Source organism: Drosophila biarmipes, chromosome 3L (assembly GCF_025231255.1).
Source record: "Drosophila biarmipes strain raj3 chromosome 3L, RU_DBia_V1.1, whole genome shotgun sequence".
Taxonomy (NCBI): Eukaryota; Metazoa; Arthropoda; class Insecta; order Diptera; family Drosophilidae; genus Drosophila; species Drosophila biarmipes.
In genome coordinates this window covers 18,343,725-18,367,575 of record NC_066613.1, presented here as the reverse complement: position 1 = coordinate 18,367,575, position 23,851 = coordinate 18,343,725, and the positions used below count along the sequence as shown (strand labels likewise).

Below are 23,851 nucleotides of genomic sequence, written 5' to 3'. Positions count from 1 at the left end.
GCTCAATTACACTCAAAATGCCTACAAAAAAGTGGTAAAATGTGGAGAAAAAGCGCAGCAGTCGGAATAAGTTCGTTGGCCAGGGCGAAGCCGAAATTAGTGCAACCACAGGCCAGGGCCAGAGCGGATCTCCTCGAAACGTCCATCATCCAAGATGCAGATGATCTATGTGACGCTAGTGCTGGCGCTGAGCTCCACTGCCCTCGGGGCGGCCATTCTCCCGCTGACCCTGATCAAAGACGGCGTCGTATCGAACCAGGCCCTGCCCTTGGACGCGGAGAAATTCGGTTACCTGGAGTTCAAGCCCAACGGCTCACTGGTCCTCAGGAGGGCTCCCAACCAGAGCGGCAGCAACCTGCAGAATATTCTCATGCTGCGAGGAATCCTCCAGGCCCTCAAGCTCAATCCCTCGAAGATTTCCGAAACTAATGGCGAAACCCGATTCGATTTTAAGATGTATGGAGATGGTGTGGAGCACAAGTTTCCGCCCATACTGGAGAACATCATTCAACGCATTCAAACGTACTTCTCGGTCTACCGCTATACGGATACGAGCAAGCCCCTGCAGCGGATTGAGCCCACTTCCACCGAACCCACGGAGGATTCTACGGATTTAACTACCCTAAGAACAGAGGACCCAGAGCAACTGATAGTCGTGGGAGAACAGGATGCCTACATAACAGTGGGCGATGATACGGATTAGTCATAGCTCTATTTATTACATATTTATACCCTAGAGAAGTAAGTCAATAAAAGTGCCGTACTCAAAAAAGAGGTTTTGAATATATTTCAGGCTCGTTCGCAGATATTACAGCACGTTTCGGGGTTACTTTGTATGCGGTGCTGTGAATCGGGCTATTTATGAATTTATTTAGCCTGCCGTGTAATAGTTGCAATATTTTTATGTTGCCATGGAATTTGCCGGACTGCGCAAGAAGCCCTCAAAACTATTGGGGGTCATTGTCATTATGTAATCGGGACTAAGGGTGCCTCTATAAAATATCTCTATAAATGTGATGAACTTTCTAGGGAGAAACGTTAAATATATTTAAATGTAAATAATAGATGATCTCCTTCTTTATGATCTGTTTTACCGGCAAAAAGAAGTTTACTGGTCATTTTCTAATTTTCCCACACATAATGTGTATCCCAAACCATCTAGAACTTGCACTCCCTGCTCTCTACATTTTACATTCACTTTTTTATTGTTCTGTTTTACGTTTTCAATGTTATGGTTAATGAATATGTAATGATGATGATGAATACGAACGTTTCGTGATGATAATTATGCATGAATGTCTCTTTCTCGTTTCGCTTCTGTTAATTAATGTCTGGAAAATGGAAAATGTGTGCGGATGCGTGTGCTCTGTGTTAGTAATTAAATGTACGGTTGGTGGGTGACGTTGGATGTTGGGTGGACCCCGTGGCCCGGTCCACTTCTGGGCCGGGCCAGCGATGAGAATCAGTCGAAGAACCAAAGCTGCCCAAGGGATGAGTGAGTTTCAGAGATGAGTTCTGGTTCCGGCCGTGGCTCTAGGCCTGCGGCACAATGGCATCGGCGATGATCTCGGCATTCTGCGCCGGAATGATCTGCTGGATCTCCTGCTGCTTCGGCTGCTGCTGCTCGACGGCCTGTATGGCCTCGGCGGGCAGCGTCTTGGTCAGGGGCTCCGGCTGGATGGTCTTGATCAGCGGCTCCGCCTGAATGGTCTTGATCAGCTCCTCCTGCTGCTGAATCTTGGCTGCTGAGGGGTGATATCATAGTTACAATGGTATTTCAAATTGCAAAACCTTAACCACTCACAATCCTCCTTTGGCTGCTCCTTGGCGATCTCGGCACCCTTCAGTTCCTGCTTGATGGCATTGCTCTCCAGCAGGCGTCCTGCGAACTCAGCCTTCTGCTCACTGGCATCGGCAATGATGGGCTTCTGTTCTGGGTTAGCCTGCTCCAGAGGCTGTTCCTTGAGCAGTGGCTGCGGCTGCTCCTTCAGCAGGGGCTGTTCCTTCAATAGGGTCTGTGGTTCCGGCTGACTCTCCGCCTGCGGCTCAGCCTTCAACGACTGCTTCAGAGCCGGCTCGGCGGCTGTCAACTCGGCTTCCGGTTCCTGCTGGATGCTGCGTGCCCGGATGGCGGAAATGGGCCAGGTGTAGACGGGGCCATGGACCACATCCACCACCGGGGTGTGGTAGACCTGGGGAATGCTGTAGAAGTGCCTGGCCTCGGTGGCAATCAGTGGCTGCGTATTGGCCGGCGTTTCGATCAGCTCAATCTTATCGCTCTTCAGGCCCTGCAGCAGTTGCTCCTCCTTCTTGGAGCCGCTGGGCGGGAAGAGGGAGGGGAAGAAGCCCGCTCCGGCGCTGGCTGCGGATGACGCCGCCTCGCTCAACTGGCCGCTCACGATCTCGACGCCCTGCTGGGAAACCTGCTGGATCTGGTTGGCAATCTCGCCCGTGTTCTCCCACTGCTTGGTCTCCGGCGCACCGCCGGCGCGGCCAGATCCCACGGCATCCACCACCGGCACCACCTGGGCAGCAGTTCCGGCCGGCACATAAACGATGGTCTCCTCATGGTGGTGCGGCGAGGCCACGCGGGCCAGGGGCGACAGTCCGTGGACGTAGCGGAGGGCTGGCTCCAGGTGTACCTGCGCCTGCGGGGTCACGATCACGATGTGCTGGGCCGTGGGCTCCAGGGGCCTGGCCTGACCGCCCATCGCCGTCAGGGCCAGGCAAAAGGCCACGAGAAGGAACATTCTGCAAGGGGGCAGGGGATGATTGTAAAGGGTTTAGGATTTTTTAGAAATATCTTAGGAGTATCTTTAAAAACTTTATCGATATAAGCGATCTTGTGATATGGTCTTACATTATCTTAAAATAAGGATATTACTATTTACGACGGAAATAATAAATTAAACTATTTTTGTTCCATAAAGATGGCAAAATATTTTACAACCGAACTTAACATATTTTATTTTAGAAGTCTACCAACCAGCAGTTTAATATCTCAAATTATATTAACCATATGAGTTTTTTAATGTGTAATTGTAAAAGTTCATATAGTATCTCAAGATAGCTACCCTTTAAAATAATCCATGTTCAGGATGGCATAAGTCCGACCGCATAATATGTACCTACTTTGCTCCTGCCCCAAGTGCTGCAAACGGGTCTAGGCGATGGTTTATTTTTAGCCACACCAAAGTCCATTCTAAATTTAACGTTATTCTGCGCGACTGTGTGCGTCCGTGTGTAATTGCCTGCTGCCCGGTCGGACAGGATGCTCCTCGAAAGTGCATGGATCGAGGGACTATCAACCGGTTTGCGATTGATTGGCCAGGCCATTGGAACCTCTTCGCCGAGCACTTCTAGTGTAGATACTAGCTAATGACAGGGAGCAGCTTTATGGCTTAAATCGGTACTTGATAGTCGAGTTTGCCGTCCCCGGCCCCCACCCCTCGGAGAAGGTTCTTTGTGTGTCCCAAGTGCTTGGCAAGTTCGTTGCCTAAGTCTTTTGTTTGTGGCAATCGAACGTTTTCTTTGGAAGGGGAAAATCTTATGAAATTTCGATTGGGTGTAAATGCATTAAATATATTTTAGATTCTATGATTAGTACGAACTGTATTTACTTAGGCAATGTATTTGAACACATATTAAATGTCTGTAGAATTTAAGTGCATTTCATTTTCTTAATTGATATCCAACTAAAGTTAAATTATTACTTGCTTACTTCATTTAATCTTTGTCTATTTTTTCTATTTCCTTTTTTACTGCCTAAACCATTATTTTCTACGAAACCCACAACTTTGAAGTATTTAAATATATTTTTGGAAGGCTAAATAAAATATTCTTACTTTAGACACACAATATGTTATGGGTAGAACTTACCAATTGCCATTATTAGCATAACTATAAAATGCTTCAGAACAATAAGTTAACCTACCATAAAACATTATTTTACATTTTATTGTAAAAGTAACTATTTCATTTTTAGACTAGCAATTTGATAGGTTGGTCAAATAAAAAAAGGTAAACTTATATTCTTTCTAGCCTTTGCCTTTCTACTATGCGAATTTAAGACTTCGCTTAAGCTTTTCATCTTGGATGATTTTACTTTCCAACGACGATTTTACGGCTTGCCTAACCCTCTACCTCAGAAGGTTAATGTCGCGGTTCTTTCGTGACCCCATAAAAGGAATTTGAGCACTAAGCGAAACCAGCTCGACTTGAGCTAACTATCAGAATTAAGCCTAGGCACAACTTTCTCGACCCCGAGACGAGGGTAAGTGTGAATTGAATAGCACCGATTGGGGGACAGACGTACCTTTAAGTGGCTTGATGGCCTTTCACTGCTTTCCCAAGTCTGGGCAGGTAGTTTGGCAGAGTTCTCTGGGGCCACACGATCCGCAATCCGCTCGAGAAGAATCTGAACTATCACTAGTCGGTCTGAGCACAATGGCAGTGCTGCAGGGCTCTTGAGTGTGGAGTGTTAACACGGCGACCACTTCAAGGAAACTGGTGGCCAACGCTGCCCGGCCATGGCCTTTTATAATGTGCGGCCACGGGCCCCCGTCGCCCTGACCTAGCCCAAGAACAAAGAGCCGAAGAACTGATAGAACTGGAAATGCCCAGCTTCCCGCAGGAAAAGCACAGAGGGGGCGCGGGTCCGATGGCCAAAAGGAGCCTGAAACGCAGCCCGAAGAGCCAACAAAGCTGGCCAGCTTTTCTGGTTTCAGGTTCGCCTGCAGATGGCAGATGGTCAACGTAGATGCGGTCTTGCAAGACCATGGTCTCGGCCAAGTTCCTAGGCTCTCGGCTCTGTAATAGAAGTCAAGCGTGGCCCGGGCGATCGCATTGAAGCCGCATTGACGAGCAAAGGTACTCGCATCTATAAGATGCGGTAGAGCTAGATGCAGCCAACTGGTTCAGGTGCAAATTGAATGCGTTCCTGCCCGCAGACCGCCCCGCTCCCCAGTGCCCCCTGAGATAATTTATTTTCATGTTGCCTGCCCTGGCGGAAAAGATTAATCAAGATTTGCACATGCTTGCATTCAGCCTGCCTCAGATTTTCGCCGTGCGCAATCGCATAAATAAATTTAGATTCGTTATAAACTGTAATCACTTCCCGCAGCAATTAGATGCGTCGCCTTGGATCGCTGTCACAGTCCTCATATGATCTCGGCTGGCTATTTGTGGTCTTTCGCATGGAAACACACAGTTCATTGGCCCCTTGGTTGGCCAGCAATGTGGTCGTCTTCCCACCAATAAATGGCAATTAGAAAACCATAAAGCAACCAATAATACTGTTCAAAGAACCCTGGGCTGTGTTGGTTTGATCAATAAAATAATTGCTCTCTTCACAAAAAATTAACATTCTTGTTAGTTTATGTATTTAGTTAGTTAGTTTTATTATTTTTCTAGTAATTTAAAATTTTATTTAAAATATATATAAGTAAATTTAACCAGAAAAACCAGACAGTTTCTTTTAAATAGGCAAATTTTATTGGCAATTCGGGAGCTGGCACACAAAATGTTGTACAACGTATACTATAAATCTCATTGCGATTTCATTTAATAATCATAATTCAATCAAATATAAATCCAAGCCTGGCATTATTCAGAGTGCAGACGTCGTTTGGGGGCCATGCGGATGAAGGGCGTCGGTGGAGCCATGGCCACCTTAGCCTGCGCCTGCCTGGCGGCATAGTCCTCGGCGATGGCAGTGCGCCACCTTTCCACCAGGGAATCTCCTCCAGAGATGCGGACCGGGACCAGATGCTGGGGGGTTTCCCGGGTCAGAGGGAAGCGGGCCAGGTTCAGGGGCACATCGTTGTAGTCGTAGTCTTCGCTGGCCTTCTCCGCCGCCAAGTTGGGGCTCTTGATCACCAGTTGGTTGCGAGTGGGCAGGGAAATGCTGAAGGCGGCTGCCTCCTCGGGGGAAACGCCAGCAATGGCGGTGGCCTTGGGCGAGGCTACGGCCAATCCATTCCGGCCGGACAGGGCCACGGCATTGGGCTTGGAGGAGGCCACTCCACCTTCGCCGGCAATGGAGAGACCTGTAAGGGGTTTACAAGTAATGATTATATACTCCATTCTTGGGAATTGTTATCTTTTTCTAAACCCACCCACTGGCTTGGCCTCAGCCACGGCGGCATCCTTCTTGGGAGCCATCACGGAGACACTGTCGTTGACATCCTCGTAGGGATCCTCGTTGTTGGGCGGCAGGAACTGCTCGTCGGGCGAGAACTGCTGCTCGGTGACCTCGTCCAGCTTCTGCTCGTCGATCTTCTGGTCCGCCGGATTGATGGTGGCCTCGAGGCCGAAGTTCGAGGGCTGCTTCTGGGGATTGCCGAACATGTCCGGCTGCAGCAGGACACTGAAGTCCTTGATCTGGCCGGTCTGCTGGAGCAGGGCCAAGCTCTGGGCCGCCTGGCCCAGTTCCAGCAGGCTGCTGGCATACACCTTGTTGTCCTCCTCGCTGAACGAGCCCTTGCGCTTGGCCAGCTCCTGAATGGCCACCAGACGAGCGGCGGCCAACTGGATGCGATTGAAGTCACTGGCGCTGGCCGAGATCGAGCTGCTGGAGCTACTGGCTCCACTGCCATCGGCGCTGGCGGAGATGCTGGCCGCCGAAATGGTGATGGTGTCATCGGCATCCCTGGGCACAGCCCTCAGCTGCGGCTGCTGGCGCTGCAGGATATAGCTGCCCAGACTGCCATCCTTTTGGGGACGCAGCTGGAGCAGCTGACCTCTCAATCCTCCGTAGTAGGGATGCTCCTCGAGGACCAGCGGAGCCGCCAGCGATCTGTGTCTGCTTTTTGGGGTTAGACATTGGGTTATAGAGAGTGTGTGTGTCGGGTGTGATTGGATCGGAAATGTTGTGAGTGGCCTGGAGAAAGCGGGGAGTTGGAAAAGCATCTGGATATCTACATGGGATTAGCGGACTACTCGATGACCCAAGGCGAAAGCTGTACAGTTTACGGTTTACTTTATTTACAATCTAGGGATGACACATTTTTTTAAGGGCCTCTGTTCTTAACATAGGAACATGGGAGAGCTGGGGAAAGGAACTACCAGTCAGCTTCAGTTGGTTAAATTATATCATAAGAACCGTGTTCAGCAACCCATTTCTTAGTTGGAATTTCTTTTCGGTTAAAATTTTCGAGGCGATTTCTCAATGTCAGGCTAAGACCAATTTGATTTCTCAATGAGATGTTAATTTTGAAGACCAGAAATCTTCAAGGGTTAAGATCTAAAATGATATTGAAAATATTACTTTTCTGCGAATAATGACATAAGCTATAATGATATTGAGAAATCGGTTCTTTTATGTTTACAAATCCCAACTAGAAAATAGGCTGAGAAAATGAGTCGATAACTATCTCAGTTGGCCTCCTGGCAGCTCCTCTACGTGAACAGATCCAGCTCCAGATCCGCAGTGGCATGTGCCTTGCCACCCACACCCGCAATGGCCACCGACTCCGGATTGAAGTAGACATTGGTGGGCACACCCTTCTTCAGGTACGCCTTGGAAATGGGCGTGGATATGGCAGTGCCGCCGTTTCCCACCACCGCCTTGGAATGGGGCTCCAGGATGAGGGCCGCCTGCTTGCGTCCCTGTATAGCCTGCGCCTGCTCCGGCCTGTAGGGCAGGAAGTAGTTGCCAAAGGGAATCTGGGGGAAGTTGCTGTTGCTGGTGCTGGTCTTTCCGGTGGCCTCCACCTTGGGGGCAACCTGCTTCCTCAGCTTCTGCGGGGCTATCTTCTTGTACAGCTGCTGCTTGGAGGAGCGTGGCGAGCCCGAGGTGGAGATCACCAGCTTGCCGGGCACCGAAACGATCTCCTCGATCACATAGTCGGGGTTTATCTTGCTGACCGCCGAGCGAAGACCCAGATCGCTCTTCAGATCCCCGGCTTGGGTGCGGGTTCGTGTCTTCTCTGTGGGCAGGGCCTGGAGCTTTTCCGGCTTCTCGATCTCGATCTCGCTGGAGCTGTCATCGGCTAAGTTCTCGGGCCTGCCCGTGGTGGTTGTGACCTCAGCTGTGGTGGCCTGCTCAGTGGTGGGTTTGGGCTGCAAGACATAGGCCAATGGCAGCTGGTAGGCGGCATAGTAGGGTGCCCTCAGGAGCACCGGCTGGTAGGCTCCATAGGGCGTGAGTTGCTGGGCAGGAGCAGGTGCCGCAATCAGTTTCCCGGACTTCTCGATGGGCGCAACGGGCGCAACGGGCGCAATGGGGGCCCCTGGTGGCCAGGCCTCGACGTTGGTGGTGCGCCAGTAGGCACTTGGGTTAGGATAGTTTAGGAGTGGATAGCATAGGGGGAAAATGGTGGAGAGAGCCGCCGGTTAGTCTGATAATATTTACAGCAACATTTCGAGGGGTTAGAACTGTGTCGGGTTAATACCATGCGGGATAGGTGAGGGTTAATGGGGCAGTATCGTCTAAAACTACTATGTACAGGTTATACGATGAAAGCAAAGGCCCAGAAATGTAAAAAATACGAATTTTTATTAAAACACTAGACAATACCAACTATAGATCCTAACTAAAGGTGCCACTGAATGGCCATTAGGATTAAGCCTCAGACTCAAACTGGCCCGCCCCCTGGTCCGCCTCCTCCACCGTGGTTGTGCCCGTGGGTGGAGCATAGTAGACCGTCGGTCCCGTGGCCACAATCTTGCCCTCCCGCGGGAAACTCCTCGTCTCCAGATCGGTGCGTGCCAGGGCGTCTTTGAGGTCCACATTCGCTGGTATGGAGATTACCTTGGCGCCGGGACCCGCAATGGTCAGACTGCGTGGATGGGTGAGGGCATAGCCCCCGGGACCCACAATCGCCGTACCACCGCTGCCCGCCGTGGCCACGCCCCCTGGACCTGCGATTGCAATGCCGCCCCTGCGGACCTTCAGCCGCTGGATGATGATCCCTCCCTCGCGGAGAGCCTGCTTCTGGGTGCTCTGCTGGGCGGTGGCCACGTGGGCAATGGTGTGCATCAGGTGATGGGGCTTGTGGGCGAACAGGTGCTTCTCCGAGGATGCACTGTTGTCCAGTTCCGCCGCGGTGTTCTCCACGGTGTCCACATCATCGGACATCATACCATCGCCAGCTCCCTCGCTATCATCATCCCACTTGTAGTCCGCCGAGTCGATGGCCTGATTCTGTGCGGGCACATTGCCCATGATGACAGGACCCTCGGCCACAGTTGAAGCCGCCATGGGAGGGCGGAAGGGCAGCTTGAATATGTTCTGGAAGGCACTCTTGATGGCCGCCGACGTTTGGTTCTGCATCTCAGCGATGTTCATGCCGGGCATGCGGAAGGGATTCAGGCGATTCCTGTTGGGCAGTAGGCCTCCAGATGGCGGCAAAGTGGAACTCAGGGGGGCAGGAGCAGATGTGGTCTTGATGTTGAGGGCTGAAGAACTCTGGGTTATTTGCTGATCAGCATCCTTTCCACTCAACCTCACGGGCTTGGCCGTGGAGCCAACCTTCTTTCTGTTCAAAGAGCTCGAGGTAATCAATTCTGGAGACAGACTGGGCTGAATCTTCTGAGGCTGAGGCTTATGCACAGGCTTCTCGCGGGAATCCAATCGGTATTCCTTGGTTGGAGCAGGAGATTTAGTAGTGGTAGTGGTTCCAATGCTGGTAGAGTTCCCCCTCTTCGGAGTACCATCCTCGTTGAGGGCCAGTTCTCGGGGCAGGAAGAAGAGATGATACTTGGGCGTGGTCTTGCCCTGTTTCCTGGCAGCCTTTCCCTTGCCATAGAAGCTGTCCACATCGCCTATGATCTTGTAGCCCTTCACCTTGTACTCCTGGGAGGCGTGCTCCTTGAGGTAGTCATCCTTGTTGAGCTTGTACAGGTGCACAGGGATCACAAAGTGGGCGGGCAGCTGTTGGGCCTCTTGCTCCGAACTGGGTTTGGGCACCGCCACTTGGTTTGGTCGGAAGTACAGCTGGGTGTTCTGTTTCTCCTCCTTGGACGAGCTCTCTGCCGCCTGGCGCAATCTGGGCGGCAGGTTGTAGCTCCCTGCCACATTCCTTGTGAGTTTTACCGCCCTAATTGAGGGTTCCAGCAGGGTCTGACCATTGCTGCCCGCAAAGTGGTGCTGATGGGCATGGAAGGGCTGGTGGGCGGGCTTGGGGAAGAGATACTGACTGGAGTCGAGGATGGGCGGCAGCTTGGGCTGCTCCGGCTGCTTCTTCACGTAGCCGAAGGCCTCGTTGACCTTGGCTATCTGCTCGAGGATGCGCTTGGCCTCGTCCGCCTTGTCCGCGGACGGAGGCGCCGCATTGGGCTCAAACTCCTCGGGAAATTTGACCAGCCGCTGCTTCTGAATTCTGCAAACGAAAGTGGGGTTGTTTGGTGGTCTCTCTGTCTCTCTGAGTGTCTTAGTGAAGATGGCTTCTAGTGGCTAGGGCAGGGGAGTGTGTGTGTTGGGTGGATAGGGCAATGAGTTCTATGGGGTTAGTCACAAGTCTGGTTTAGTCACAAAGTTCTAGGCGAGCGCATCAACTTCTACTTGGCATGAGCATTAGCGTTGACACAGTCACATTGGGCAGGCAAGGCATTTCTGGTTGTTAATCGGGGGCTTAGGATGGGATGGCTAGTTGCTAGGCTACTTACTCGACGGAGTGCTGGGCCTGGCCGAGGGCCAACGAGGCCAGGAGCAGGGTTGAGAGCTGCAAGACAAAGGGGTATTGATCAGGTATTCCGCACACTAGATATGGTTTATAAGGTATTCCGATGTCGTAATAGATACAAGAAGTACCCGCCTGGAATGCGGTCAAGTCCCTGCCGTCGACTCCCCCAGCGAATTTGCATAATATCTTGGGCTGATTCGAAAAGTGAGAGCCAGCTGGCGAGGAACACCTGATATGCAGGTACTTCTGAGCGGATTTTCCCCCCACACACGCGGCTGCCAAGAACCTCACGATCGCAAATATTTGACTCACTCTCGCCGGCTCTCCACATCTTTGGCAAAGAAAAGTCAATATTGACGCAACCGTTAGCCAGCACGCCAATCTATCACCGCCGAAATGTCACTAAGCCGAGAGGAGCTGAGGGCCCAGAGCCACAGTCACTGGCAAAGCCGAAGCCAAAGCCAAAGCTGGATCTGAGTCCGAAGTCGGGGCTCGTGTTGTGTCATTGACCTGAACCTCTAGGCGTCTGTTACGATTTCGGGCCAAAGCGTAGCTCGGAAATAAGAACTGATTCTGGCCAAGAGGCTGTCGAACCTGGTCGCTTCTCATTGATTTGCAAGATCGCCTGCATCCCTCGGTGCCGGTCCTAAGATGTATTTCTGTCCGCTTTCTTTTTGGGTTATAATGCCTTATTTATTATATTGCCCGCCCATAAGAACGAAACCCCGTATCGGGTGTGTCTTGTCCGAAAATAAACTGGGTTAATGGCTGGAATGCAAAGTTTAAGCGCTGCGTTTTATGTTCCCAAACAAGATATTAAAGTTCCCTTCGCCCGATCAGGTGTCTCTCTGTAGTCCAGAGGTATTTCAATGAAGCTAATTGAGCAGCGATTGATGGACTTCAGCTGTCTAAACAGCCATAAATTGATTAATTTATAAACCGCTATCAACACGATCGTTGAGTCGACAACAAACCAATGCACTTATAGCTCAAGAACCCCACACAAAAGTGCTTGATTGTTTCAGCAGTGGGTAGTGGGCCGGGAGAAAGAAGAATTTTATTACCATTTGTTAGCCCACGCATGATTTCCTTACGCTTGTGGCATATTAATTTTATGTTCCTCGAGTCATAATTAATTTTTGGGCTTTTCATTGTAAGTGTTCGTATGGCCTATGGCTATTGAATGGTATTGTTCCTTATTAAACAGGCGCTGACGGGTTTCGGCTTTTAAGGGCTTGCTTGGCTTAATAGGAATATGAATAATGCAGAACATAATACGGATAATACACATGAATCATTCTCACTTTTTAGCTAAGGGTGGGGCTAGAATATTGTCACGTTCCGAAGGTTTTTCACTTTTCAAAAGGGATTAAATCTTTTGAAACTTCCAGAAAAGAGAGCCTAACCTTTTGATTATTAAATAAAACACCTAATAGAGTTCTTGGCATTCAAATTGATTTCTGATTATTATAATGCCAAAAGAGATTTAGGCGCATTAACCATATTTGCATAGGGAACAGGTCATAATTAAGGCTAATTTCCGCGATGAGAAGGGGCCAAGAATCGCGGCAAGAACCTCAAATGTCGCTTAGTGAAAGTTCGTTTCATTTCAGAAGTGAAAGAAACGAAAGACTCAAGGCACGAACTTGGGCCAGTTGACGAGTTGATGAGTTCAGCGGCGGCACAGAGCAATAACTGATTAATTGCGGTCAGGTATAAACTAGTTTCGTTTCGAGTCTTAAGAATTAATTTCCCCTTTTTTGTACTTACTGCTAGGAAGCGCATTTTACGACAAATTCTGGTGAATAGTTTCGGGTATTTCACTGGTTTCCTGGCAGCCTTGACAGAATATCCTTGAACTGCAAACGAGAAGCGGTTTGAGTGGCACTCTGAATTATCGCGACCTAAGATCACACACACGGCTGCACTAAAAGCCAATCCTGTTGGGCTTTCAATTTACGACTCTTTCAGCTCCGAGTTCTTTTCGGTCTTGATTTCTTTTCAACACGCACTTCAGGAAAGGGACTCCTACCAAGATCCAAAAGCCAGCGAGCCAGACGACGGCTGAAGATGAACTGAGTGCTGGCCGGGCCCAGCGCGTGTGTTTATAACATTTCCATTAGCGATGCCAACGACGAGGCGAAAGAAATGGCCAAGAAAACAGGGCCCGAATCAGGTGTAAGAGAATTGGGCTTTAGGCTGGGAAAAAAAGAGAGAGCCGAAGAGAAACCCGAGTCTTGGGCACGTAGACGAGCGCCTTGGCCTGGCCATTATCGGGGGGCGTGGATCAGCGTGGCTTACACCAGGGGTAACCAACTGCCATTGATATGCAGGCTTCCAACTCTAGGATTTCGCAGATTTCGATCTCTGGGGACCCTCCCCCTGGCCTGGGCAAACTATACCTAGTTTGCCTAACAAATCGCCTATTTCGCCAAAAACCATGTTGTATGTGCTGACAGGGCCTTCTTCGCCCCTTCGCCACGCTACTGTTTCGCACTTAGCACCTAGCTAGCAGCCAGAACCACGCCGCTGACTTTGATTAATTGGCCGTTTATTGGCTTGATTGAGTGTGACGCTGTCTGGCCATTACAAGTGGAGTGAGCCGCGAAATGCGTGTGGGAAGTGGAGAGGTAATCAGCTCGGAACGGGCCCCGAAAGAACATGACATAAGCCAAAATGGCAAGGGTCTTAGGAACCGCGGCTGTTGGGCAATTCAATTAAAATGTTTGCCTGGAACTCGTTAGAAAGTTTCGCAACGAGCGCTTGTTGTTCTCTTTCCAATTCCATTTGACAGCAAAATTTCACACACTTCTCGGGTATCAACAGATGTCAGGATTAGGGCTTAGCTTCGGGGCCTTATGATTGCCCATCAAAAGTATAAATAAGAAATGTGCCAGCTCGGGCGAATTGATTTCCTTTTCGAGTTCGTGCCTTAAGTCATTTGTTTCCTCGGGCGGCCAAAGTCTTCATCAGCCCAGAACCATTAATCGCCCCCATAAACGGCTCTCTGATTCGACGGCAATTTATGCATTTATTGGTTTTTGGGGCCCCAGGCGGGCAGCCAGCTACTGATTTCCGAAGTGCAGGCAACCATAATGCATATTTCTTGATTAGCCAGGCCCGAGCGCGGGGGTCGACCTTTGTGGCACACGCACAGGCATCAATAAAAGTGTCACAAGATTTATGGTTTCGAGAGTGCAGCGCCGGGGGGAGCATACGAAATTAGCAGCAACACGTTGTAAACGCACCACCCGAGCCGCAATTGGAATGCAGCAATCAAAAGGCGATAAATCGAACCCCGGCAGAAACCCAAGCAGCCGAGGAGGCGAAGACCCAGGCTCGCGGAGACCCAGAGACCTTGGGGCCTATTTATAAATGCAGGCGAAACGGGACTGCTAGTGGGATGTCGTTGCCTAGGCCCGGGCCAATTAAGTCTGACCTTCGGCGAGGAGGAGCAAACCGTTGTTTATGGGTGGGTTCGGCATGGCATGGTATGGGATCCCATGGTTTAGCGTATGGTATAATAAAGAGAGGCAGCTAACTGGCACCTGGGAGAGCCGGGGCCCCCAGTAATTTGTGGTTCCAATGCAGGCTGCTTTGCTAACCCAATTATGCAGCCCGGCTGCTTCCCAGGTGGGCCATTGATTGCGACGCTGAGAACGTGGCCAAGCAAACCCTAGGCACACGATCTATGTCAGTGGCAAGCTTTTTAGTGCTCTTCTGTACATTCTTTTAGTGCACTCGCCGAAGAAAGTTTTCGGAGTGCGTAGGAACTTGTTTCGGGGAAATTAACCGCTTAGATCTCGCCACATCAAACTTAATTGTGACAGTGAAACTTTCGGCCAAGCAGGCCTTTGTGATAATTTAATTATTTTTTCGCAGATACGCATATTACTTGGGGATTTTCTTTGTTTTCAGCGGGCTCTGAAATATACCCATATTTTATTTAGGCCACGATTTGGCCGCCAAGGCTTTCCGTTCGACTCGAATGGTTTGGCAAGTGCGCGCACGCGTCGAACATTTCAAATGCTGCATTAATTTTGGTCTCTTTCCGACAAGAAATTACCCAAACCAAAATAAATAAATGCCAGAGCTGACTCAATTTGGCTTTGGGATGCACTGGCCATTCGAAAAATGCCTTTGCCCGGCCTTTTTTATGAGCGCTTAATCAATTAGGGCTTATAAAATGCATAAATTGCACGAGCCAAGGCACGCGCCTCAAGCAATTAAAGCTCTTACAACCATTTACGATCAGAAACTGACAATGTTTGCCATTATCTATTTATGCAAAATTGTAGTTGTAAGAAAATAAATAAAAGTATGTGCCGGGCACACGCACTTTACGAGCTAATGGTTTTAGTATTGCTTATATTACCATAACGATGGGCTGCGAATTTTTGCTTTTTATATAAAAGAGCTTTATGGATCCATTTAAGCTTGAGCTTGGCCAGTTCTTTAATACTCTTCTTAGCCAAATGGATTTTTTCAAGATTTTTTAACTCTATCTTGAAAGACTCCATCTTGCTAGGGATAATTTAAATATGATATAAGTCTTTTTTGTATATTACAAAATTAGCACGTTTACCAAAAAATATCTGCAAATATAAATAGATATGATAGATACATGCTGACAAGTTAAATTTGGTTTTAATAAAATCATTTCTAGTCCCAAGAAAAAATCAGCAATGATCACAACTATTTTTAATGACTTTTTTTTTGTTCTTATTTTTTGTTCCCTAAAAATTGTTAGTTTTAACGTATTTTCAGATCAATATCCAGACGAAGCCCAGTTAACTAATCATTCTTGGACTTCAGCTGGCTGCAATTGATTTCCCCGATCACGTAGCTGTCGACATGACAGTTGACGCTGTCAGATCCCCAAAAAGTTGCACTAAATAACAAAGACACCCAAGTAGAACGAACCGTGGTTGAGTTCGTCTAATTTGTTTATTTACGCGTAGCCGCGATATTTATGCAACTCCTCAAAGCCTGTCAAGGCATTTGTTTGGATTCCGTTTCCGATTTCGATTTCCGAGTGGGGCTCGGCGGTGGTGGCCTTGGCCAAATTGCCACCCATGACCACAAATCCGATGCCGGCGCCCGCCTTGTAGCTCAGCTCGTGGTAGCCAGCCTCGTCGTAGTAGGAGTACCTGCCCAAGACGTTGCCCGCCTCGTCGGTGTGCTGGGCATGGGACATCTGGTCGGTGCTGAAGTCGAAGTTCCGGTGGCTCTGCTGTGGTTTCAGATGGTTGGCTCCTCCTGTTTGGTAACCTCCACTCAGCAAGGAGGCTGCCTGTGAATCATAAGAAATCCTGGGAAGAGGATGAGTCCTGGTCCTCAGAGCCTGCTGGACAAACTGCAGGGGGCCAAAGGAGTCCAGGGGTAGAGCCCCATAACTAGGAGCCACATCTCTTCTATCCGTATCGTAGGAGTAGCCTTGTCCATTGAACTGCATGTAGACCTGGGCTCCTCGAACGCTAGAAACACCCAGCAAGCCAATCCAAAGCAGCAGCATCTTGTTTTCAGTCTCGAAACCAACTAAACTCAGGGCAGGCACAGCCAAGGGGTTATATGGAGATCCAAGGAAACCGCAATGAGCAGACCAACCTGCTTAGGGCACCCTCCACGGATATCATATAACGTTTGGTTAGAGATATAGATAGATTGAGATACAGATACAGGCATAAAATGTATTCCGCTTTAAATACTGTTACAGTTTCCACGTGAAGTCAACCCAGTTTCGGATTCGGTTACTTAACACTGATCACTTAGGGCTACGCACTACGAGCTACACATCCGATCAGTGCTCCCTGGAGGCATTCAGCTCGGCGATCTCGTCCTGACGCAGTGCCTCCGAGGGCGAGAGACCGATCCTTCCGCCCAGGGGCACTATGTCGATGTTCTGGACATGGGCGCGCACACTCTGGCCCGGCGGCAGACCCACATACCATTTGCCCACGTTCTTGATCACCGTCGAGTCGCGATGCCTTTGGACCCACTCCCTGTCCCGATCGATCTCCAGGATGCGGTGGTTGGCGGTGACCAGGGGAGGCAGCGAGCTGCCCACATCGTCGTCGTTGAGGTGGTAGTTGTCCCCGGGTCCGCTGATGGCACTGGTGCCCGAGCCACCTGTGGGCGGCAGGTAGCCCAGGCCAGAGTCGCCCTCGCTGGAGGCAGCACCGCCACCCCCACCACCTCGGCGACTGCCTCCTCCGCCTGCTGCCTCTCCCCTTCCTGCTCCCCGCTCAGCAGAGACACTTCCTCCACCACCAAATCGGTTCCTGTTTCGCGAACCACTAGCATTGATCCTTGTGGAGCCACCACCTCCACCACCGCCGCCTCTCTGGGAGCTACCTCCCCCACCATCGTATCTAGTGCTGCCCCTTTGGGAACTTCCCGCTGGGTATCCCCTTCGATCCTCCTTGCCATTGAAGCTGCTGGAGCCAGAGGAACTGCTGCTTATTCCAACGTCATCCCCTTGGTCATCATCAGGGGATCCGAGATCATCATCTGCTGCCCCGGCTCCATCACCCTCTCCTTGATCCCTTGGTCTTCCACTATCAGCTGGCTTTAGGTAATCTTTGCCTCCTGGTCTACCTGACGTGCGGCCCCTGCCTGCAGCACTTCCAACCCCACCTGCTCCTCCTGCTCCTCCCGAACTACCAGATCCTCCCCCACCTCCTTTGGGGCCTAAGCCACCACCTGCTCCCCTGCCAAAATCATTGGCCAGCCGGAAATCCGGATCAGCCAGACGGAAATCCGCCACGGAAGGATTGATGTGGGTGCCGGGACCAATGCGATTGTGCACCACCCTGTAGCCAATGCCCGCTCCTGCTATATACTCCACGGTCCGCTGCACGCCCTTGTCGTCCAGGAAGGAGTAGGTGCCCCGCACCAGGCCATCGGGAGCGCGACTCTCTGCCCTCCGGTGATCCGGCCCAGACGCGATCAGCTTATAGCTACCAGCCGGCCCTCTTTGCACTGCCATCTTGCCACGCGTCTTGGGATGGGATTTGTACAGGGGACTGGAGTAGGCCACCGTGGATGGACTGTCCGGCACAGTGTTGGAGATCTCGAAACCGGTTCCGGCTCCAGCGGCATAGCGGACACTGTGCCGCTCGCCCACGTCGTCCAAGTAGGAGTAGAGTCCTGGAAGGGGATCATATGAGAATTAGATTAGATTGTAAGGGAGATCTTTAATAGCTCACCCCTTATCCTGTTGCCCGAATCATTCTCCTCGCTGCGCGATTGATCTGGAGTTCGAAAACTAAAGCTGTAGGAGGGATCGTCGAAGGGATCGGCCAGGGGATCATCAGGACTTCCCCGGGGCAGAACCGGATACTGGGCCAGGTCCATTTTGCGATGAATCTTCGGTCCATTCGCGCGAAATCTGCTTGGGAAATTGGGTGTTCATTAATTAGCTGCCGATCACAATGCCTGAGGGATTGGGTAAGCCGCTTCCCATCCAGCGGAAGCGGATTCGCACTGCAATTCCGAGTATATAGATTCGATCTGAACCCGGCACGTCGTTACTTTGATTACCCCACATCTCAGGGAACGATCCCATTCAGAATCATAGCTATCGCTGAGCATCTACACTCCGCCATCCTATACTTTTTGCCCGCCACTCTCGGGCCAGTCAATTTGTTAACAGCTTTTTGCTTCCCCAATTCACCGGAGATTGCAAAAAACAACAGTAGCCGAAGCGGTAATGGAAAAACGTTTAGGCAACGCCGCAAAAAGCGGTCCAATGTGTTAGAACGGCTCCAACTCCGAGCGGTGGCTTCGGTGGATTCGCCTCAGTGGCCGCCGCCTGCCGCCAACCGCTGATATATGAGCTCAACTCTGACATGGGGGGAGATAACTCACTTTGTGCTGCCACTTCCTCCACCGCCAATGCACTCGGAAAACCAGTCAGTGGATATGGGACCTTGATTATGGAAAAGTCCCTTCCAACTTGGATTTAAGAACAACTTCTTCTTGATTTTGAACGCATTTACTACTAGTAGCTATATTAACGTTGGAAAGCAGAAGTATTTTTTTCAAATATTACTTTACTGTAATTAACCCTTGACTATTTTTGGAAATTAAATAAATAACGAAGAAAGAAGGAACACTTCAAAACCTGTTCTTTTAGGAAGCACCCACCGCTCCCAAGAACCCCTTCCCGTTTTTCCGAAAAGAACAGGTTCTGAGGTGTTCTTTCTTTCCTCTTTTCGTACTTTTTGAAGTTTGCTCTACTGATTTACTTTCCGAGCTTACTAGTTTTTCTCAGTGCACCACCTCACTTGCCCACTCCTCTTGGGCGTCTTCGTTTACTCACCCACGTGGTCCGGCCGTGTAGACGGTCTCCTCTATCTGGCCGCTCGCCGGACTCCGCGAACCGTAGCGACCTCGCACCGTGTTGTCCGGAGTGCCCGAGGCGCTGTGATAGTAGCCGCCAATGTCATCATTTGCATGTCTTTTGGCAGAAGTGTTCGGTGTCCAGTGCCCAGTATCCATTATCCATTTGCCCCAGTGGCGTTTCCATCGAAGCACAAGTAATTGCGTTGCAGCATGCGTGCGAATTGGAGAGGGAGAGATGGTCGGAAGCGTGTTATTGTGGTGGTTGCAAAACGTAAAGGCGTTAAAGAGGTGTTAAAAATCTCAAATTTGCTCGGCTGTGATGGTGGGGTAGCAAACATCGTTGACCGATTAGATGATTTGTTAGATTTATGAGCCATGGCTGCTAAAAACTGTAATTGAGATGTTCCCCTTTTATGGATTGCTATTCTAGTGAACGAGGCAAGCTGTTTAAAGATATTGTCTAGAAATATATCAAGCTAGATTCTCTAAATTTACTTAATTATTGTAAGTTTTGACATTCGGAATTAAGGTCCTTGTTCTTAAAATCTTTGGGATTTTCACTTAGATCATAGAAAGCGAGGACATGTTTCTACAAAAATCTACTTGTTTCTTAACAGCAATTAGCAATAATAAAAACACATTAATGATATTTTTTTAAGTTTTTTAAAAACATAGTGTTTTAAAAACGTTTGTTTAAAACTAAATATTGTTTGAGGTATTTTCTATTGGATTTCTGAAGTCTCAATATATTTTGAAACAATATTTATACATACAAGAATTGAACAAAACTTTTTAGAAGGGGCAACAAACACTTCACAAGCCTTTTCTTTGATAATACCAAATATAATAGCAGTCCTCATAAGGTTTTCTCCTTATATCTTACGATTAAATGGTAAGTGTATTGAGTCACAGAGTTTCGAATTCGAGATTTCACATTTGCCTTCAGTCCTTTTATCTTCTTAAAACTTCACAAGCACACATGGCAGTACCGAAACTGAAAAGATCCATCCTCGTTGATGGTGTTATACTCGATTTCGGCTCTGGCAGGATGCGCAAAGTATCCCAGTAGAGCGCAGAGGAGCCAGAGCAAGTTCAAGTGGCGATGCAGGTGCAGCATCTTCAAATCGCATTTGTTTTAATCCAGCACAGCGATCGCAGGGGCATCAAACGAGCATCCTGTGGCAGTCACAGAATAAATTTATATTCCCCCAGCCAATGCGACGCGATCCGACCGAACCCCAAACCGAACAGAGATCCCGACTTGAACTGTGGTATGGTATAGGTGTGTGATCTCCAGGAGGAGCTAGCGGCTAGAACAACGCGACGACGACGACTGATGCGATCCAGCGTTAGACCTTCGTATTTAAATACGATTCTCAGGCGACTCGGTGAGCGGTTCGTGCGGCATTGTGTGGTGGTGCTGGTGGAGCTGGTGGAGCTGGTGGAGCTGGTGGTGCTGCCGCCACTTGTCTTACCTGACCACCCACCGAAAAGAGCCCCGGCCACGAAGATGAAACAGCAGCATTTGTGTGCAAATTGCGTTACAAGAAAATCATGAGGGGAGTTGAGCTCGGTTCAGTCGGGAGTTCAGGTGAGAGAATTTGTTCTAATGATGGACACGCAAGTGTTGTTGCAGCTGCACTCCGGGCTGCTGGGTTGTTTATTTTGTGGCTCCTTGTTCGCCAGTTGGGGGAGCGGGACTTGAAGGGGAGACGGGAGATGGGAGATGGGAAGGAAAATGGCCAGCGGAAAATGGGAAATCGTGCCTGTGTAGCTGTCTGTCAATTAGCTCACGTTGTTCTTGTTCCCCGAAGTTGCAACCTGGCCAGCTTCCTGTTGACAATTCCCCTTTTCCCAGCTCAATGTGCCAGCACTGAACATTGAACTTCAGCGCTGCGGTTGGAATTTTCCAATTTTCCATTTGCCGTTACCCCCTGGCTTATTACAAATTCGATCCAGAGCGAGTCTAGGTCAGTGTCTTAGCCGCAATTTTCGGCCAGCTATGCAATTAAAGGCAATTACCCGTCGGCTGGCAGGAGACCAGAGAGAACCCTATGACAATTTCCGCCTAGGATCTTGGCCATTTTAATGAGCCATAATTAGCCCGGCGACGCTGGCCACTTCCAAGTACAGTTATTGGCCATTGTTCTGGCCTCTAGACGGTCGGTTTGGATCTCTCTTGGGCTCTTGGGCATGTGTCAGGCCCTCTGATTGGACCGCCCCGCTTGGCTGCCTATAGTTTATGGTTCTGGCCAGCCCCACATCCCCACTGTCCACTACCGCCTTTGATAATCTTAATGGTTATTATTTCTTTTGGCCATATGCAAATTGGGCAGAAGGCGGAAGAGTTCGATGCGCGACCCAGCCATCGCTTAATTGTGCGCTCAATCGGAGCGAGTGCGTTCCCAACATAACCGAATTGTAATCGCACAACCGCAGAGACAATGGCACGAAACCTAATGCGATCGGAGAGGCATATGGGTAAAGTATCTATGGGATTGCCATGATATATGGCCGCTGCCAATGACCATGCTCAAAGGCATGCGGTTGGGGGGTGGGGGTGGGCTTTAAGGACAAGTTTCTAACGGACTGCACGCATGGGAAATGTGCAACCAGTTGTGGCAGTTGCAAATGCAGTTTGCCATTGAACCACATACCCAGAGAGCAGAAAAACGGAGACAAACTGGAAATTCATAAGTGGCGAAGTGTGGGCCATCCTGGCCGGCTTGGCTCGCAAAAGTGAAAATGCTTTCGTTTTCATCGCGGCCATTTCTTCGGGGGACATTCATCTGACAGCGGCCCAGGCGTTCGGATCGGTCCAATTAATCGCCAAACAGCCATGAGGATTACACAACTCTTATATATCTCGAGCGTGGTTATCGCATCGATCGAGGCGGTGGAGTATCTAATTCGCTTCGAGACGAAGAAGGCCAAGTGCCTGAATCCGCCCAGAACGGCCAGGAAAGTGGAGTCGGTGATTGGCGAGTGCCAGGACGAGGTCCGCAACAAGTTGGTTAATGGTGGGCCCTCGAGTCAGTAGTAAGTTCCCTATACTGAAAGTGTTATATTCCGAAACAGAGGCCTATGAGATACTCAAGGAGCAGGTGTCGCACAAGCAACCGCCCATCGATCCCCACGATGACTCCATCGACTTTTTCTGGCCCTCAGTTCCCGGTGTGTCAGGAGGCACCTCCGTAGACCATCCCCCCACTCGGTACGAATATATACTGTACGATGAGCCCGAACCACATCGCCATGTGGCCAGGCTGATGAAGAACATCCGCAGACTGGACGTGGCCAGTTCGGGCATATACCATCCCACGCTGGTGCCTCTGGAAGACAAACGCATCGCGGGGGTAAGTAGCCACTCGAAACGCAGACTTGTAGATCGCTTTTCTTCTCGTGTTAATGAAATGCAAAAGCGACGCTCAATTAAATTCAATGGCAGCCCAAGAAACAATTGGCAAAGCCCCCACTTTAGCTCGGCCAGCAAAACCTAAAGTCAGGGTTATTAGACAATCGAAAGAAAAGCGCAGCCGCGTTTTCAGTTGCATTCAAAATCACACGCCTCCGGCGGGGATTTTTCGCACACCTCCCAGCAATGCTGAATTTGATGGCTGAAAAGCGCACTTTGTGGCGGCACTTAATACACATTAGCTGGCTTTATGCATCAGCAAATTGAATGTGCATATAGCCCTATACTTCCTACACAGAGAGAAATAATAAATATCAACTAACTTAAAATGATGATGGAAGATATACTCGTATGTGCAAAAACTAATATCACTAAATTTGTATACTGTATAGAAGAAGGTTTTATTAAAATGCATATTTAACAAAGACATATTATTTTCGAAGTATCTTGTTAAAAGATATGTACACGTGTTAAAGAAATCTATTTTTAAATTTCATTTTTTACAGTGCATTTAATGGAATTTCTTATATTGCTTTAAAATTCAATATGACATCTAAAAGATATAAAAACTATTCTTCAGATAAATAGGTTACTCTGAACCCTTTACACTTTCAGTGCCTGCTGCACTGCGTCTATGCCAAGAACCACGCCATCGACCAGAAGGGTTGGCCCACCCTGGACGGACTGGTCAGCTTCTACTCCGAGGGCGTCCACGAGCACGGCTTCTTCATGGCCACCCTGCGGTCCGTGAACCTCTGCCTCCGGACAATGACCGCCAAGTACGGAGTGAACCGCAAGGAGCTGCCCCAGAAAGGTGAAAGCTGCGATCTGGCTTTCGATGTCTTCGACTGCATATCCGACCAAATCACCGGCTACTGTCTGGATCAGTACAGCAGATATTAAATCATAAGTTGGTCTGTCTAGTGGGCCTCGCAATTAAATGTTTAGTGCCAGATGAAATCCTGTTTCTTTCAGCCATGCGGTGACTATTGATTAATTGGTGGATATGATCGAAAGTAACCTGTACCTGACACCTGAGTATTATTCAGTTAAGCAGGCAGGCTTTGGTTTTCCATTTGCAAATGTGTTTAGGAAAGCTGAAATTATTCAAAACCAGACAAAGTCAGTTTTTTAACAGCGACTTCAATTTTAGTAGTGTTACTCTTTTGATTACGAAAGTTTAAGCGAGTTTTTTCAAAGGGAAGTTATTTAAAAAGATTATTTTTTACTAGTTTGAAAATTAGTTGTCCTTTTGAAAATATTTGACCCTTTTTTTTAAAGGCTCCTTCTATATTAAACTCAAAAATATTTACAAAAAAAAGAGTCAAAACAATTTTGTCTTACAAAAAAGTAACGGAAAACATTTTAAATATTTGAAAATTTTGTACATTTATTTTACATGATACACTTGACAAAGCTCTCAGCAGTGGCTCCATCTTGTGTCACACATTACAAATTAGTGTTA

General features: G+C 49.1%; 6 protein-coding genes across 12 annotated transcripts; 2 read left to right on the top strand and 4 right to left on the bottom strand.

The window, feature by feature from the left end:
- Window positions 1-86: 86 nt before the first annotated feature.
- Window positions 87-727, top strand: LOC108034706 (uncharacterized). Its single transcript, XM_017109646.2, has one exon. The coding sequence runs from the start codon at window positions 155-157 to the stop codon at window positions 701-703; it is 549 nt and encodes a 182-aa protein (XP_016965135.1). The 5' UTR covers window positions 87-154; the 3' UTR covers window positions 704-727.
- A 455-nt stretch (window positions 728-1,182) lies between these two features.
- LOC108034704 (uncharacterized) lies at window positions 1,183-4,520 on the bottom strand. 2 transcript variants are annotated; one of them, XM_050886316.1, is made up of 3 exons: window positions 4,316-4,520; window positions 1,805-2,751; window positions 1,183-1,742 (listed from the first exon to the last, which is right to left on the bottom strand). In XM_050886316.1, exons 2-3 carry the CDS (start codon window positions 2,748-2,750, stop codon window positions 1,534-1,536), a joined length of 1,155 nt encoding a protein of 384 aa, XP_050742273.1. In that variant the 5' UTR covers window position 2,751; window positions 4,316-4,520; the 3' UTR covers window positions 1,183-1,533. The 2 variants fall into 2 exon arrangements, with proteins under 2 accessions (XP_050742273.1, XP_016965134.1); XM_017109645.3 differs by having other exon boundaries at window positions 1,183-1,745; window positions 4,316-4,519.
- Window positions 4,521-5,470: 950 nt separating this feature from the next.
- Window positions 5,471-12,704, bottom strand: LOC108035607 (uncharacterized). 6 transcript variants are annotated; one of them, XM_050886275.1, is made up of 4 exons: window positions 12,396-12,692; window positions 10,609-10,664; window positions 6,117-6,805; window positions 5,471-6,047 (listed from the first exon to the last, which is right to left on the bottom strand). In XM_050886275.1, the coding sequence occupies exons 1-4, from the start codon at window positions 12,408-12,410 to the stop codon at window positions 5,605-5,607; spliced, it is 1,203 nt and encodes a 400-aa protein (XP_050742232.1). In that variant the 5' UTR covers window positions 12,411-12,692; the 3' UTR covers window positions 5,471-5,604. The 6 variants fall into 6 exon arrangements, with proteins under 6 accessions (XP_050742232.1, XP_050742233.1, XP_050742234.1 ...); XM_050886276.1 differs by having other exon boundaries at window positions 6,117-6,802; XM_044095221.2 differs by lacking the exons at window positions 5,471-6,047; window positions 6,117-6,805 and adding an exon at window positions 8,481-10,322 and having other exon boundaries at window positions 12,396-12,484; window positions 12,638-12,704.
- Window positions 12,705-15,559: 2,855 nt separating this feature from the next.
- Window positions 15,560-16,243, bottom strand: LOC108034412 (uncharacterized). The gene has a single exon (XM_017109295.3). The coding sequence runs from the start codon at window positions 16,138-16,140 to the stop codon at window positions 15,577-15,579; it is 564 nt and encodes a 187-aa protein (XP_016964784.1). The 5' UTR covers window positions 16,141-16,243; the 3' UTR covers window positions 15,560-15,576.
- A 58-nt stretch (window positions 16,244-16,301) lies between these two features.
- LOC108034556 (fibroin heavy chain) lies at window positions 16,302-20,293 on the bottom strand. The gene is made up of 4 exons (XM_017109484.3): window positions 19,961-20,293; window positions 18,949-19,086; window positions 17,834-18,015; window positions 16,302-17,774 (listed from the first exon to the last, which is right to left on the bottom strand). The coding sequence occupies exons 1-4, from the start codon at window positions 20,086-20,088 to the stop codon at window positions 16,426-16,428; spliced, it is 1,797 nt and encodes a 598-aa protein (XP_016964973.1). The 5' UTR covers window positions 20,089-20,293; the 3' UTR covers window positions 16,302-16,425.
- Window positions 20,294-21,810: 1,517 nt separating this feature from the next.
- Window positions 21,811-23,289, top strand: LOC108034411 (uncharacterized). The gene is made up of 3 exons (XM_017109294.1): window positions 21,811-21,991; window positions 22,050-22,327; window positions 23,002-23,289. The coding sequence occupies exons 1-3, from the start codon at window positions 21,811-21,813 to the stop codon at window positions 23,287-23,289; spliced, it is 747 nt and encodes a 248-aa protein (XP_016964783.1).
- The last annotated feature ends 562 nt before the right edge of the window (window positions 23,290-23,851 follow it).

Excerpts from the sequence above, each read along its gene's own strand:
- LOC108034706 (XM_017109646.2), top strand. The coding sequence starts at position 155 with ATGCAGATGATCTATGTGACGCTAGTGCTGGCGCTGAGCTCCACTGCC.
- LOC108034704 (XM_017109645.3), bottom strand. The coding sequence starts at position 2,750 with ATGTTCCTTCTCGTGGCCTTTTGCCTGGCCCTGACGGCGATGGGCGGT. Across the intron at positions 1,746-1,804 it reads GGAGCAGCCAAAGGAGGATT|CAGCCAAGATTCAGCAGCAG; the intron begins GTGAGTGGTTAA and ends ATCACCCCTCAG.
- LOC108035607 (XM_044095221.2), bottom strand. Across the intron at positions 10,323-10,608 it reads CAGGCCCAGCACTCCGTCGA|AATTCAGAAGCAGCGGCTGG; the intron begins GTAAGTAGCCTA and ends TTTCGTTTGCAG.
- LOC108034412 (XM_017109295.3), bottom strand. The coding sequence starts at position 16,140 with ATGCTGCTGCTTTGGATTGGCTTGCTGGGTGTTTCTAGCGTTCGAGGA.
- LOC108034556 (XM_017109484.3), bottom strand. The coding sequence starts at position 20,088 with ATGCTGCACCTGCATCGCCACTTGAACTTGCTCTGGCTCCTCTGCGCT. Across the intron at positions 19,087-19,960 it reads GATGGATCTTTTCAGTTTCG|ACATGCAAATGATGACATTG; the intron begins GTACTGCCATGT and ends TTCTGCCAAAAG. Across the intron at positions 17,775-17,833 it reads TTCGGGCAACAGGATAAGGG|GACTCTACTCCTACTTGGAC; the intron begins GTGAGCTATTAA and ends ATCCCCTTCCAG.
- LOC108034411 (XM_017109294.1), top strand. The coding sequence starts at position 21,811 with ATGAGGATTACACAACTCTTATATATCTCGAGCGTGGTTATCGCATCG. Across the intron at positions 21,992-22,049 it reads CCGCAACAAGTTGGTTAATG|AGGCCTATGAGATACTCAAG; the intron begins GTGGGCCCTCGA and ends ATTCCGAAACAG. Across the intron at positions 22,328-23,001 it reads AAGACAAACGCATCGCGGGG|TGCCTGCTGCACTGCGTCTA; the intron begins GTAAGTAGCCAC and ends TTACACTTTCAG.